This window comes from Plectropomus leopardus, chromosome 9, assembly GCF_026936395.1.
Source record: "Plectropomus leopardus strain MGB_pleo_1.0 chromosome 9, ASM2693639v1, whole genome shotgun sequence".
In the NCBI taxonomy this organism is placed as follows: Eukaryota; Metazoa; Chordata; class Actinopteri; order Perciformes; family Serranidae; genus Plectropomus; species Plectropomus leopardus.
The window spans coordinates 34,904,299-34,919,339 of NC_142184.1; the positions used below are offsets into that span (position 1 = coordinate 34,904,299).

Consider the following 15,041-nt stretch of genomic DNA (forward strand, 5'->3'; position numbering starts at 1 on the left):
TAGTATCGCAATACTTTAGTACCAATGCGATATTATTGCAATACTTTAGTCACAATATGGTATTATTGCAACACTTTAGTACCAATACAATATTATAGCAATACTTTTGTCACAATACGATATTATAGCAATAGTTAGTCATGATACGTTTTCACAATGCTTAAGTCATGATACAATATTATAATAAAACTTTAGTCACAATATGATATTGAATTTTTAATTTTTTTGTGATATTTTGATATTTGCATTAGCATATACGATTTATAGCATTTTTCCATAGGAAATTAAAAACTTAATCACCATCTATTCAATCTTGTAAGACGAAGATTTCAGTATGTTCATCTCACTTCATTTTTATGGCAGCAAAATGTATCTATTAAACTGAAAGAATTAATTAATTAATAGTTTACGTAATCAAAAAAATCATAAATTGGCTTCTGTGTATCAATGTAACAGTGCCACAGAAAATATTGCAATACTATACTGTATCGATCCCCCTACCTCAAATGTAGAGTAACTAAAACATTTTTTTTTTAGAGTTTTATGTTATGTATTCATAATGCAAGCATAACACAATTGTTGTATAGGTCAGTCATTTAAGCTTGTTCAAACCTGAGGGCATCCATGTGTGAAGTTAGCGCTCCACTTGGCCTGTCATGGTGTGCCCTTTGTGTTCAAGCTCTATTTGGTTTATTTCTATAACTTGATGGTGGACTTTCTGCATTGTTCTGTATCTGCCTGTCTGTGTGCGCGCCTTTGTGAGTGTGTTTGAGCATGCCGGCTTGTGGGGGGAGAGGGTGTGTACATGATGTTGCATTCGGTGTGACCAGAACTCTGTGTGTTGCATGTGCTGTTGTGTGCGGAGGAGAGAGACAGGGAGACACGGCATGGTTCAGGCCAGGAATGTGCGATGTGGGTAGGCCGTACAATAGAGCCGGGCTCCCTGAGGGTGGTCAATGGGACGGGTGTCACCCCCCTGCACCCTCCCTGCTGGGTGATGACCACCACACAACGCTACAGCTGTCAGGTCCTCTTAACCACCACTGTAAACACACATACATTATTAGAACCAACACACATGTATGTGCACACTGAGACATACGTGAGCACACAGGCACGCAAAGTGCAGACGAAATTACATGAACACACAGCTCTCATACATGTGTTAGCCACATGCGCCAACCTGTGGATACATGTTTGTGCATTCTATGTAAACATGTAAATATAAGCATCTGCAAAAGCACTCAAGAGCAGATTCCAACATATTTGCAGTCTTTCCTAACTCATCGACCTCTCACACAGAAAGGATGCCAGTACATGTGGAGTTGTGTATGCATGTGCAGATTCGGTGCATGTGTGTGTTTGTGTGGGTGTGTGGGTGTGTGTGCATTCTGTCACATATGCCCCCATGTGTTTACGATACTTATATGCACTCTGGGTTCACGTGACCGGCGCTCGGAGCACGGCTAACACTGTGATCAGTGCTGTGTCCGCTCAACCTTGGACTTAGCTGGTGTGTTAGCAAGCAGGGGTCACAGAGGTCACTGAGGGTAAATAAGGGAATGCAGAAATGACAGGGAGAGAGTTCAGCAATCTCTCGGAGCACACAAGTTAATATAGTTTGTGGTTTATTTTAACAAACTGCAGGTCGGTAGCTGTTTTCGGTACAGTTTTTCACCTCAAAATTTGCCACTGTTTTTGCTGTTGTCAGGAATTTGTTGAATTCATGTTAATAGGTGGTGCTGGTTCTAGGAAATTTGTGGCATAAACACTGCCCACCCACCCCATTCTCCCCAACCACCGCAGCCCTCCCTCTACCTCGGGGGCTGTGTGTGTGTTTGTGTGTTTCCCCAAGGATTACAGGAGCCTTATCCAGTTTCATAACAAGCACATACATGTACACACATAAAAACACACTAAGCTGGCTCCATGCACCGTTCTGTCATCTGAAGACAAACATTAAGGATGAGGTTATGTTATTTCATCTAGACATCACATTTGGTCACACAAATAAATATGCTGTGAGTGTGATTGAGAGTCATCATTTTCAAAACTTTTTTTCTTTTTGGGGGGGGGGGCTCTACCTTTGCGGTTTTCAGTCAGACTTGTCGTTCAGCTCCCCCTAGTGAGCTCAGAGGAAACTGAAAATCTGCAAGCGACATTCAAATAATTCAAGTCAAGCCTGTGTAATTCAGCTTTGCGAGGTTTCATTTTCATTTCAGATTTCAGAGGTGTTGTCTGCATTAATGCATTTTCTTGCAATTTGGCAAGGCTTTAAAGTAACACTGGAGCAATGACTGTATGTGTATCAGTTAGTCATGCAGTGTTACCTTGAATTTGTAAAGAAAACTTTGTTTTTCTTGCATGCCACCAGGAAAAAAATGTGAGCATATTGATGAATTTATTGATTGGGGTCCATGTTTAACAGCTAAACTATAATAACACAACCATTCACAAACTAACCCAACTCCTGGGGTATAATACAAGTCTTATTTATCCAGACATTTACTTAATACACTATAAAATCTGGCAACTTGGTCTTACTTAAAATAATCTTGGAATCAATTGCCTTAAAAGTGGAAAGTAAATACAACTATAAATCTTAATTTATGTTTACTTTTTATCTAAATGTTAAGTTTACTTCGCATTTTTTTGATTTCCTAGATTTTTTAAAGTAAAATCAACCTACGTATGCAATTTGTCTAAAATGTTTGCAAAGTATTGAGTATACGACTGGATAAATTAGCTTCTTATAATAGTGTGTGAATTGTGTTTGTAAATGGATGTTTCGATATAGGTGTGCTGTTGTTAAATCCAATCAGTCAATCAATATGTACGCAGTTTTCTGTGGAGGCATACAAGAAAAATGATTTCTTCATGGATTACAGGTTGCACGGTATGACAAACTGCAGTGTTTCCCACAGAATAAGAATCCATGTGTGGTGGTAGTTGATAATGGGGTTGGTGGGTGGGTTCTGCAAATTTGACCCTTTTATTTAGATCTTAAATGTGTGTGTGTGCCTTTTTTTATCATCGTGTGTCCCTTCTCTATTTTACTTCAGCAGCAGTTTGAGTTGGGGGGTGGATAATTGCTATGTAAATGTGATCAGAGCTGAAAACATGAGATTCATGGACGAGCGGAGCAGCTGCTGCAGAGGCATTGAATGCAGACTAGTAGACCCAGCCCAATGAACAATTAAGATTAGATTCACTGCTGCTCCATCTGTACCCAGAGTACGCTCTGTGCTCAGAAAATGTGGAGCAATACATAACTGAACAGTATACATATTCCAATTGCGCTCCAAAGGAACTGTCCAGGTCAGTTTGTGACGGGTTACCACAGAGAAATAAATATGGGAAAATGGCAAATTGATATACAAATAGTCATTTTGAATGTGAAACTTTGCTTTATAATAAAAGGACTCTGGAGTCAATTTTTGTCAACTCACCCTCATGTTTGTCTTGTTTGTTCTCTCCTTGCAGGACAGTAAAAATGCAGAGCAGTGTTTCCCACTCACCGCCAACCATAGCTGTTGGGACTGGGTGAGGAGGAGAGAACAAGAGAGTGAAGAAGAGGAGCAACCGAACTACAGAAAGAGAAGGAAAGTGCTGAGACAGAAGTAGGACAAGTAGTATTTGAAGAGGTAAACAGCTGGCTTTATAAGAAAAATGTGTTTAATGTTGCCACAAACTTGGAAACAGTTAGTTCTAAAGCATGTACTTTCTATCTCACCTCAGATTTTGGCTTACCTTGATGTTCCCGCTGGATCGTTGGCCCTTCCTGTGAGCTCTCGTGTGCCTTCTTTTTCGTCAAGCCTCCTCACACCTTCCCACGTTGAGCCTGCAAGGCAGGGGAGCCACAAGTGACTTTTCATGGCAGCGGCACTCTAGGGCTGCCATGGCAGCTGCTGCCGCCGATGCCTCACACCGTATTACCGCACTGACGCCGGAGGAAGAGGGACGACGGACTGCCGCCAAGCTGTTTGGGAGCGCCGCCCCGCTGCCACGGACAGAGAGAGAGAGAGAGCGAGAGAGGGGGAAAGAGAGAGAGAGGGAGAGGGAAGAGGAAGGAGAAGAGGTAGGGAAAGCGAGTGGGAACGAGTGTTTGGTGTGCGGGGCCCTGTTCGCCTCACAGGAGAAACTCCGGCTCCACGCCTTGAGTCATACAGGAGAGAAACCCTTCCACTGCTCACAGCCGCACTGTCCTAAGGCCTTCAGCTCCAAATACAAACTCTTCAGGTAATCATGTTGGTCAGATCACAAACTTTGAAAAACTGCATGAGTCATTGCTTATTTAGCGTTCTCAGAATCTCTGATCAGCAACTTAATAAATTCAATCAAATTCAATATGTGTGAACCTGAAAGTCATCACTTGATCTTCAGGAAACAAACAAACACCAGAATCAAGTCTATCTCACCCCAGCCCAAGAATGATCACCTGAGTCTGCAGTTGTCGATGTCCATTTTGGCCACACACGCAGCCCCACTCCACAGGCTCAGTTTTTCCAGATGCACTTCCAAGGTGGTTTTGGAGCAGTCGCGCCTAGCACAAACCATCTCGCTGTGATCGCTCCTTAACGTACCGTCACAGCGTCACACATGTGCTGCCCGCGATTGCAGCTGTCTCGTTCATACAGACATTGCGTATCATTCACTAATATCTTCCTAAGTATTTTCTTAAATTGTTCTTAAATAAGTTCTTCAGAAAACTTGCTCGCACAAATTGTTCTCAGATTGATGAATGCCAATCTCCTCGTAAACTGAAAGCGCGTGCCAGTTGTCCCTAGTTAGCAGAAGTAAAAACCTGCTAATGGCCTTAAAAGGGCATGAGACTGAAGGGCCGTGAGCATACACAGACTTAAGTCACAAAGAGCTATCTAAAGGGAAAGTCGAAAAATATATAGACAGAGCACCGGAATCAAAAGGCAAAAAGAACTTTAGTAGTTCTGAAATGGAGGTACTGCTGCAGGAAGTGAACCGCAGACGAGCAGGGATATTTTGTCGCGTTAATTCTGGATATAAAATCACACACTAAAAAGATGCATGGTATGCAATTACATGCTCTGTGAGTGCTGTATCTGGAGGAGGGCGCAGTACAGATGAGGTTAAAAAGAAGTGGTTTGATTTGAAATCTGACAACAAATTACCTTGAAAAAATTTTAAAATTTTTTAAGGATTCTCTAACATAATTTTACATGTGGAATTATGATAATTATAGTTTTCCCTATTTTTTTCTCTAGACATTTTATTCTAGCTTTTTAAAAATTATTTTCAAAATCCACTAATTTCTTGCACTTCTTGGAATATTTCTTATCAAGTTGCTCATTGTCTTTTATCGCTTATAGAAGAAAAATCACATCGATCTGCTTTGGGTTCAAAGGTTTAAATACTTGTGAGAGGCATCTAAAAACCAGCACAAGGAAAAGTATATTACTCCAGGTTTCAAAGGGTTGATTAAGGGATTTTCCCCTTGTGTCTTACATTTTGCCCAAATTATGGCTTTTTAACCAGTAAAAGAACTGGAAACGCCCTAAAAGCACTTGCGCCATGCACTGTGGACCCTGTGCTACAGCTTGTTTAACGAGGGCCCTCCGTCTAAAACTCATCAACATACTGGGATGTTTGGAGTCTGGTGAATTACAGGAAGTGGTTCTGAGACTCATTTTGGGTCATGGCTGCAAACCACTGTGACTCATTTATGTATATATGGACACAAGGGGTTTGACTGAAAGGAATTCATCCCTCGCTTTAGCGCGCACACGCCTGACAGACTGCTGAGTAAATGTGACAATGAGACAAAGAATGTGTATCTTCTCCTGAAACAACCCAACTATTTACAGATCCTCTTGTTCCTTTTGCAGGCATATGGCCACACACTCTCCACAGAAGACCCATCAGTGCTCGTATTGTGAGAAAATGTTCCACCGCAAAGACCACCTGAAGAACCACCTGCAGACGCATGACCCCAACAAAGAGGCCTTCAAGTGCGAGGAGTGTGGGAAGCACTACAACACCAAGCTGGGATACAAGCGCCATGTGGCCATGCACTCTGCTACGGCAGGAGATCTCACCTGTAAAGTGTGCATGCAGAGCTACGAGAGCACGCCCGTGCTCTTGGAGCACCTAAAGAGCCACTCCGGGAAGTCTTCAGGTGGCGCCAAGGAGAAAAAACACCCATGCGACCACTGTGATCGTCGTTTCTACACGCGGAAGGATGTGAGACGGCACATGGTGGTCCACACGGGTCGAAAGGACTTCCTATGCCAGTATTGTGCCCAGCGCTTCGGCAGGAAGGACCACCTGACCCGCCACGTGAAGAAGAGCCACTCGCAGGAGCTGCTGAAGATCAAGACGGAGCCTCCTGACATGTTAGGTCTTTTAGCCTCTGGGTCACCACCATGCTCTGTGAAGGAGGAGCTCAGCCCCATGATGTGCGGCATGGGTCCCAATAAAGACCCCATGACGGGCAAACCGTTCCCCAGTGGTGCCCCTTTTCCAATGGGCATGTACAACCCCCACCATCTCCAGGCCATGTCTAATTCTGGGGTGGGTCACCCACACCCATCCCTGATGCCCAGCCCCCTGTCTGCAGCTATGGGCATGGGCTGTCACATGGAGTCGCCTGGACCTCTTCACCCACACTCCCACCACCACCACCATCATCACCACCATCACCACCACCACCATTCCCCTCCGCTGCCCCCACACCACCAGCCTCCGGCTCCCCAGCAGCAGCACCAGCCCCAGCCAGCCCCCAAATACCAGCTGGGATCTACCTCATACCTGCTGGACAAGCCCTTGAAAGTGGAGATGGAGAGCTTCCTCATGGATCTGCAGAGTGGCTCGCCAGGCCCGGTTCCCTCTGTAGAGCCGCATGCTGCTGCCTCACCCCCCAAGGACGGACTGGAGCCCACCTCGGGCCTCGTGGACGAGCTTTGCGGGGATCACCTCCTGTCCAAGAGCCCTGCGGTGATCGCTGAGTCTCTGTGTGCTGCTAACATGGACTTCTCCCACCTGCTGGGCTTCCTGCCCCTCAACCTGCCTCCCTACAGCGCCCCCATGAGCACGGGAGGCCTGGTGATGGGCTACACCTCATCCGCGACCCCCTCCTCTTCTTCCTCCTCATCTTCCTCATCTCTGCACGCTGCCGAGCCCCATGCTGCAGCAGTCGCCGCGGCAGCAGCCGCCGTCGCCACGGCACCTCTTACCTCTTTGCAACCGCAACCTCAGGAGCAGCAGAGCTCCAGCGGGGGTCTGGGCCTCGGACCCCTGCACCCCCTCCCACCAGTGTTCAGCTCCAGCCTTAGCACCACCACGCTGCCTCGCTTCCACCAGGCCTTCCAGTGAGAGAGCCAGGCCTCGGCCCCGCCATCACAGCCCCGATCTAGGGCTGTAGTTCTTTACGCGGCCAGGTGACAAAGTCAGAAAATTAGAATAAATAAATGAACACTTAGAAGCCTTAAATGAAAGTGCACAAAAGCTTTTGATTGAGCCTTACAAGAAAGTTAAACCCCTTTGAACAAAAAAAGGAAAAGGTAAAAAAGAAGTTGAAGCAGCTTTTATTTGGGCTTTTTTTAATCCCCCCCTTATCCTATAGTTATAACAATGTATTAACCCAACCTTTTTATTTCCAGTTACTTTTATCCCCCTTCCATCCCCTTATTTAGTAGTATAGAGGGCAGGATCAGTAGGCCAAAAGGCGTGGTACTGCATACTTAAAGTAATAATATAAAAAAAAAAAATCAAAGATAATTTTTTAGTGAAGATTATCTGTCTTGTTGTGACCCAGAAAAAAAATATAGTTTGAAGTGGATATTTTGTTTTACTTTATTTTTCTTTTCCAAATGTAAGAACATGGTAGAATGTGTCTCATCTTGAGTTTTTGAACCACCAACTCTAATAACCTAAACGTCACGATCAGTATGGAGAAACCCTCCTCTCTCTCGCCCTCAGCGAAGGAACGAAGAGATAAAGACACTGAGTCAACGATTGAGCCTTAACTCTAAAAAGCTCCTCTAGATGACTAGAGACACAAAAGTCCCCCCTGCAAATAAAAAAAAGTGCTCTTAAAGATATAGTTCAGATTATTTGAAGTTGGATGGGGTACTTATCCATAGACAATATATTACATACAGTAGATGTAGGCCGGCACATCCCCAGTTTGGAGAAACAGGCATGAGTCTGACATGGAAGCTAAAAAAGGTACAGTTGTGGAGGGGGACAGCAAGAAAACATATTTTAGCCACCTAAAAAAAATAATAATAATAATTTCAGTATAACTGAGCAAATTGGCTTGATTTGATTTCTTTCAAAAACGTGAGAAGAAGGCAATGAGCAAGAAAGAAAATTACCTGAAAATTAGCAACAAAAAAGTGAAAAAGAACAATGTAATGATCTGAAAAAGGTGCTTAAAAATGATGATTATTCTTTATCCTTTTTTAAATATATAATTATGATTATTATAAATGTAGGTTCTCACCCACAGACATTTTCCTAGCTTTGGAGAAAAATTTAATTCACTAATTTCTTTCAATCTGTTTAATACTTCTTTCTCTCATTGCCTTCCCCCCAGTGTTTTTATTATTACCAATTTTCTAAGGGTTTAAAGGTTTAAATACTTGTGAAAGGCTTCTGAAAGCAGCAAAAGAAAAGTGACGTCGCTCCAGGTTTCAAAAGGTTAAATGTTTGCAATATTAAGAGTACTACTTTACTTTAATGTCAGACATTGATTTCAGACGCCATTATTTCGCTCTCTTTGAAGCCAAAATCCATTGATAAAAACATCTCTGAACACAGGAGCTGCTGCTCTACTGCTACCTCCATCAGTCAAGTTTTTCTGTGTTATTTTGTGAGTTTAGCATTTAAAGGATTAATTTGAAGTCACACAGTTACACAAACTAACTGATCAAAGCAGTGGGAGACCTGCAATTCTTGTGTTTAGCGAGCTAAAATTACTGTTTTTCTTAATGGAGTCTGGTGGGTTTTCACAAGAGCATAGACGGGGAACTGAAGCTGTTAATGGTTTCCCTGTCAAAATGGGTCGTCTCATGGAAACGTAAAGCAGTGAAAATACTTTAAATATAGAGTACACTTAAACTGATATTTTTTTTTTAGGTTGGACCTTTTTGGGTGGCTAAAATATGTTTTGTTGCTGACCCCTATCCATAGCTGTACATTACTTAGCTTCTTAATTATTTTCTTTTAACTGTAACTAATTTACTCCTAGAGTCAGGTCAGTTGGAATGAAAATAGCTCACTAAAAAAACACACATTTTAAAAGAAAAGGAGAAAAAAAAACATAGAAATGTGAGTGAAAATGTGTGAAAATTATGTCATATCACGCTGGCTTTTTTTTTACTGCGCCCCCAAGAGAAGCACTTTTTTTTTTTTTTAAAGGCACTTGCCCTTTAGAATCTCCTCGGAAAATCTTCGTCTTCTTCCTCGTGACTTCTCGAGGTTTCCGCTGCCTGAAAACAGAGACTTTCTCCTCACTCTCCTTCCTTCACCTTCCTTCTAACAGTTATCTTTAAAAGCTCCCACCATAATTGCATAACGAGAATTGCAGCTGCTACTCTGCTGCTCAACATATACCTAAAATATCTTTTTGGAACAAACACATCTTTTAGGCAGTCTTTTAAAAAAAAAGATGCATCATCATGGTAATGATGAACCCTGACATATGTGAATGGCAACAAAAAACAAAACAAAAGAACTTCAGTGACAGATGAGTAAAAATGTGTTAAAGAATGTTATTGCAGTGTACGAAATATCTCAAAAATGAATATTATTATTGCTTTTATCTCAGTAAGGTGTATTTTAGGTAGACGTATTAAAACTGATGTTTTTTGATGTCTGGCAGGTTTACATTTGTGTGTATCTTGCTTTTTTTTTTGATCAAACAAATGGATGAAGTATTAGCTTTTTCCCTTAAGCTTTCTCTGTCATATCCAATCTTTACCTTTACATGTACTTGAGTTAGTATAGCGGAATCAAAACTGTGGATGGGAAGTGTCTATAGATGGCTGTTAGTGGCTTAATAATCAATTAGGATTTGAACTAGATAGATTGTTGGGATGCTGACACGGATGGCCGATGAGTCGATGACTTCGATGACTTAACCCCTGTGCTGTGGGTGGAAACCTCACCGCGAGCTCAGCGGACGTCTCGGGAGTTTAGATCCTTTCTAACCATTCACCACCAGCCTATAAAAAAAAACCTGAGCCCAAAGTTAACCTAAGCTTCAAAGTGTAATAGGTGCTCTTTATCTAACGCCGTCTGTGGCGTGACACCTTGCACAACCACGATGTCACACGGTGCCCGCGTCGCGTGTGATTTTGTGCGGAAATGTCATTCCATGCAGTCGAGAGTTGCCGATGGCAGTCGTCACACCACAGGCGGGCCCCGATCACCATTTGAGTAAAAACAAAGAAAAAAAACAGGAAAAACATAGCACATAGAAATGAAACGTTAAAAAAAAAACATATTGCTGCTTTTAGCTACGGTTGCTGATGGACGACAACTGTAGACCACTAGAACATTTCAATTTTTTTTTAATTTTTTTTATTTTTTTTGCAAGATGGACAGCAAGCTGAAAACATGCACAAACCGAACCAACAAAGTGTTCATCATCCCCCGGGCCCCATCCCCTCTGTACTTCTCCTCCTCCTCCTCCTCCTCTCTCAGCTGCTTTGTAGAGTCAAAGGTAAAGGGTCTGAAAATATCCGCAAGAACGCAGTCACCCCATTCCCAGGCTTTGACATTCAAAGCACAGGGGGGGACGCATGACTGACTGCACAACTTGGGGTATTTGCTCATAGTCATATATTTGTTTTGTTTGTTGTCCTATGATATATTATTTTCTGTTTGTATAAAACAGGACCTCGAAAAACAACACAACACATCACCTCATTTTTATTTGTTTTATTTTTATTTTTTTTCTTACCAAAACCTGGGGAGAAGAAACTACATTTTTGCACAATTGCTTGTTACAAAATGCTACGAGTGTTACCTGATTTTTTTCGATACTGTAGGATACGAAACCCCCGGTGATGAGCAGCTGACGACCTCTGTGTTTTAGACGTGCTGTAAACTCACTAGTGAGCTTACTTTAAAAAATCTAGCAAACTGATTGCCTTGACAAAGCCAAGTAAATATAACTAATACTTTAAATTTATTGTCACTTCATATCTAATTGTTAATTTTAATTAAGTTAAGTTGTATTTACTTAATTTTGTGAGGTTGCTGCAACTTAAACATGACAAGTTGAATTAACTTGTTCTTTCTAAGTGACAGCTACTTAAGTTTTGAAGTAAACCATGTTAGTCTTAACTGAACAGTTTCATGTATTTGTATCATGATGAAAAGGATTTTGCATGTAGAGGAGTTTGGATACCTGTAAATTTGTAAGTTCTGCTTTGTTGACATGTTACAGAATGTGTAGAAATGTGCTTGATTGTTTGCAACCAGCAGAATTACAATGAAATGAAGTAAATTTAACCAAATTTCAGATACTGAAGAAACATAACTTAGGACTAATAGCTATATTAACTTTACTTTTTCAATGCAATCGATTTCCTAGATTTTTTTTTTTTAAGATCAACTTCTCAGACTTTACAGTGCAGGTGAATATTCCCCTCGGGAGGTTAGAGCAGCTGAAAATTCAGAATCGGCAAGCACTGATGTAGGAAAAGCTTCCCCACAGTCTGACTGTTTAATTACAACCTTGTTGCTCAAATCATAGATTTTATAATTCAAGTTCTGAACTAATTTGAAACTTTATTTTATTAGTCTTCCCCCCTGGAAAGTCATTGTTTTAATAATGACTTTATTGATCCTAAAAAGATTTAGCTGTCAGCACCTTTCTGAGATTTCATGATATATTAAAAAAGAAAAAAATTCAAATTTGATCTTTATATGTGCTTAAAAAAAGGGTACTTTTTAAGAAAAAACCCTCTTGGCTTAAGCCAAATTTGTAGCAATCAAATTGAACATTTATATTTTTGCAACAAATATTAATTTAGCCCTTTAAAAAAAAGTTGAAGAAAGCTTTTGGCATGTATTAAGTTTGTCCTCCCTGGGTTTCTGTGAGCTAATCTGAATTCTAGCACTTTCAACCTTTAAAAAAAAAAGAGTATTTTTTTCTTTTAAAATTTCAGCTTATATGTTCATATGTTTTTAATTTTGTATTGATCCTGTATATGTATGTGCCATTAGTTTGATGTGTAGACTTTATCAACCTTTGTGTATTTCTCTTCTCCAAAAGAATAACAGTATTTTTGATAGACTTTTCACTAATATCCTTCTAAAATAAGAGCTCCCCTTGCCCCTTCTCCTTTGAAATTGTTTTGTTTTTGGGTAACCAGCTTTGCCTTCTCCCTCATAAATTTATCTAATCAAACACTACAGCCAAGAGCCTGAAAAGGAACAGCAACATATCTGTTATTCTGAGGCGGTGGGACCGTTGTCAGCAGTGTCAAAGCCACAACCTGACCACAACCTGCCAATGAAACGCTGTTGCAACAGAGACCCATCTGCACGCCACTTTTAGACCATGTAACGGGCAAAAAGTGAAGTTCGAAATGACCCCAAAACTTAGCACTTAAAGCTTAAAGCCATGGTCACAGAGCTGGTTGTTCCTGCAGAAGAAACAAATACATAATCAGAATTATGTATATGTAGTGTCACAGAGTTACAAGAATTGCAGTTTCTGTTTTTTATTGCAAAGTGGGTAATAAGCTATCAAATGTAGCTAATTAATGTTACTTAACTTTACGTTACATTACGTTAACTTTTAGATCATTTAAGACAGGAGTGAAAAAGTTGTGGTCAGGCCATATTTGCAGCTGTGATACACTGACGACAGATCTGACTCCTATTGAACCACCAGCTGATTTTTTTCTCAAAATTAATTAATTTCTGAGTTTTTCTGGGAAATCTATCTGGAGTCACACACAATATGTATGGAAGTCCATTTCTGCAAAGACATGAAAAAAAAGAAAAAAACACAAAAACTTAGACAAGATAACAATGGTCAATTTAAGTAACAAGCCAAGCAGAATTCAGCTGGACGAAGATATTTTAACTTTACTTAAGTTATTTTAAAATGGGAGACTATTTACACTTTTTACTTTTTACCTCCATTTAAAATTTGTTTCAAATTTCAGTTATAGTGATAAAATATTTGTTCAACCAAACACAACCCTTATCATGCTGTGAAAATCTGTTATTTCTGTTACCCTAACTACTATATATACTGGACATGTAAAGTTATCACTTGACTCAGTAAATCAAAATTTCATCTACATTGTGTTAATTAGGATAGTTATGACTTAAATGTTTTTATTAACTATCATAATTTTGACTTAGTATCTCATTACAATTTTACATCAGTTTTTTTTCTCTCTTTTTTGGCAGAAATGGGCATCCTTACTTTAAGCTGATACGGAACCACATTAATAAGACTCTTAGCACGTATATACTATATACTGACCTCTGACAGCGATGTTATATTGTTCCTCGGCCTGGCTGTAGCTCCATTACCTCGACCTGCACCTACTAGGGATGCACTTATCCTCACCTCTTCCTTTTTACTACTAGGTGCAGAACACAAACATTTTAAGGGAATTTGTTCATCAGTTTGAGAAACTGATTTGATTTTAATAATGCTCTTTCTTTCTTTCCCGCTTTTCTTTACTTTTTTTTTTTTGCTTTTAGTAAGAAACTGGGTACTGTCTGATGCAGGCAACATCCACATGTAGTTTTATATATTCTAGCTTAATGTAAGTCTTGCATTCCAACCTCTTTGTGTATCTTGTTTAGTGACATAGCCCAATTTATTTTTATCACTTGCTATTACAGCCACCTCTGGAATAAAAAGGGTGAAAAAAAGGTGAACGAAAATAGAATATTTGCATTCACTTACACTATTTTATATAGCATGGAGTTTATCAACTACAGGGAGAATTATATAAATGATGTGCTTCGGAGAAAGAAAAGAAGAAAATGAGAAGTTTTGCTTTTTTGTTACATATCTCACATGCAATCAGTTGCTGCAATGTAGAAGTGACAGATTTGTATATTGGTTGATCCAAAGAGATGATGAACACAACAACAGAACTATTGACTTATTGTACAGTACAGTGTATCTTTGAGTTGTCATGTGTTATGTTGAAATGATTAAAAGACAAACCAGCGGTTTCATACCTTCTTTGCATTCTATTTTTTGTTTCCTCTTCACTTTCTTAAGTAAAATGTAAAAATCTACTACAAAATGCCAGTATATCAAATGTGTATAGATAGCCTAAGACCTTAAACACGAACATAAGTATCAAGGAGGAGGAGACTGTGGTCATAATGTGTGTGTGTGTGTGTGTGTGTGTGTGTGTGTGTGTGTGTGTGTGTGTGTGTGTGTGTGTGTGTGTGTGTGTGTGTGTGTGTTTGTCAAGTCAAGTCAAGTCAAGTCAAGTCAAGCCAATTTTATTTATAAAGTTCATTATCACAAAACACAGTTCGCCTCAGAGGGCTTTACAGCATAAGACATCCCTCTGCCCTGAGACCCTCACATCGCCTAAGGAAAAACTCCCCCCAAAAAAACTGTAACAGGGGAAAAAAATGGAAGAAACCTCAGGAAGAGCGACTAAGGAGGGATCCCTCTTCCAGGATGGATTGTATGCATACTGTATGTGTGTATGTGTGTGTGTGTGTGTAGATATATATATATATATATATATATATATATACATATACACACACACATATATATATAGAGAGAGAGAGAGCCCGACCGATATGTGCCCTTAAGAAAACCTTTTTTTTTTTACAATGGTTTCATTTATATAGTTAGTCCAGCAGATTGCGCTCTGACTCCATTGTTTACACTATTCTCAGCACATGTAGCAGAGCTAGCTCACAGCAGAGTGGACGGCGGAGCAGGATATTTTCAAGGTAAGTCACGTTGAAATATTACCGTTAAGTTAATAAACAATGGCCTCATCATTCCTCAAAGAATAAGACGATCTCAGGTCCCAGGATGACGGGAGGAG

At 40.4% G+C, this 15,041-nt stretch overlaps 1 protein-coding gene across 1 annotated transcript in view; it reads left to right on the forward strand.

Moving 5' to 3' along the window:
• Positions 1 to 14,199, forward strand: part of plagl2 (pleiomorphic adenoma gene-like 2) — a 59,344-nt gene extending 45,145 nt beyond the window's left edge. Inside the window, exons 2-4 of the mRNA XM_042491811.2 lie at positions 3,484 to 3,644; positions 3,739 to 4,239; positions 5,862 to 14,199. Coding sequence (XP_042347745.1) covers positions 3,899 to 4,239; positions 5,862 to 7,347 — 1,827 coding nt within the window. The 5' untranslated portion in view covers positions 3,484 to 3,644; positions 3,739 to 3,898 and the 3' untranslated portion in view covers positions 7,348 to 14,199. The remainder of the gene's footprint in view (positions 1 to 3,483; positions 3,645 to 3,738; positions 4,240 to 5,861) is intronic.
• The last annotated feature ends 842 nt before the right edge of the window (positions 14,200 to 15,041 follow it).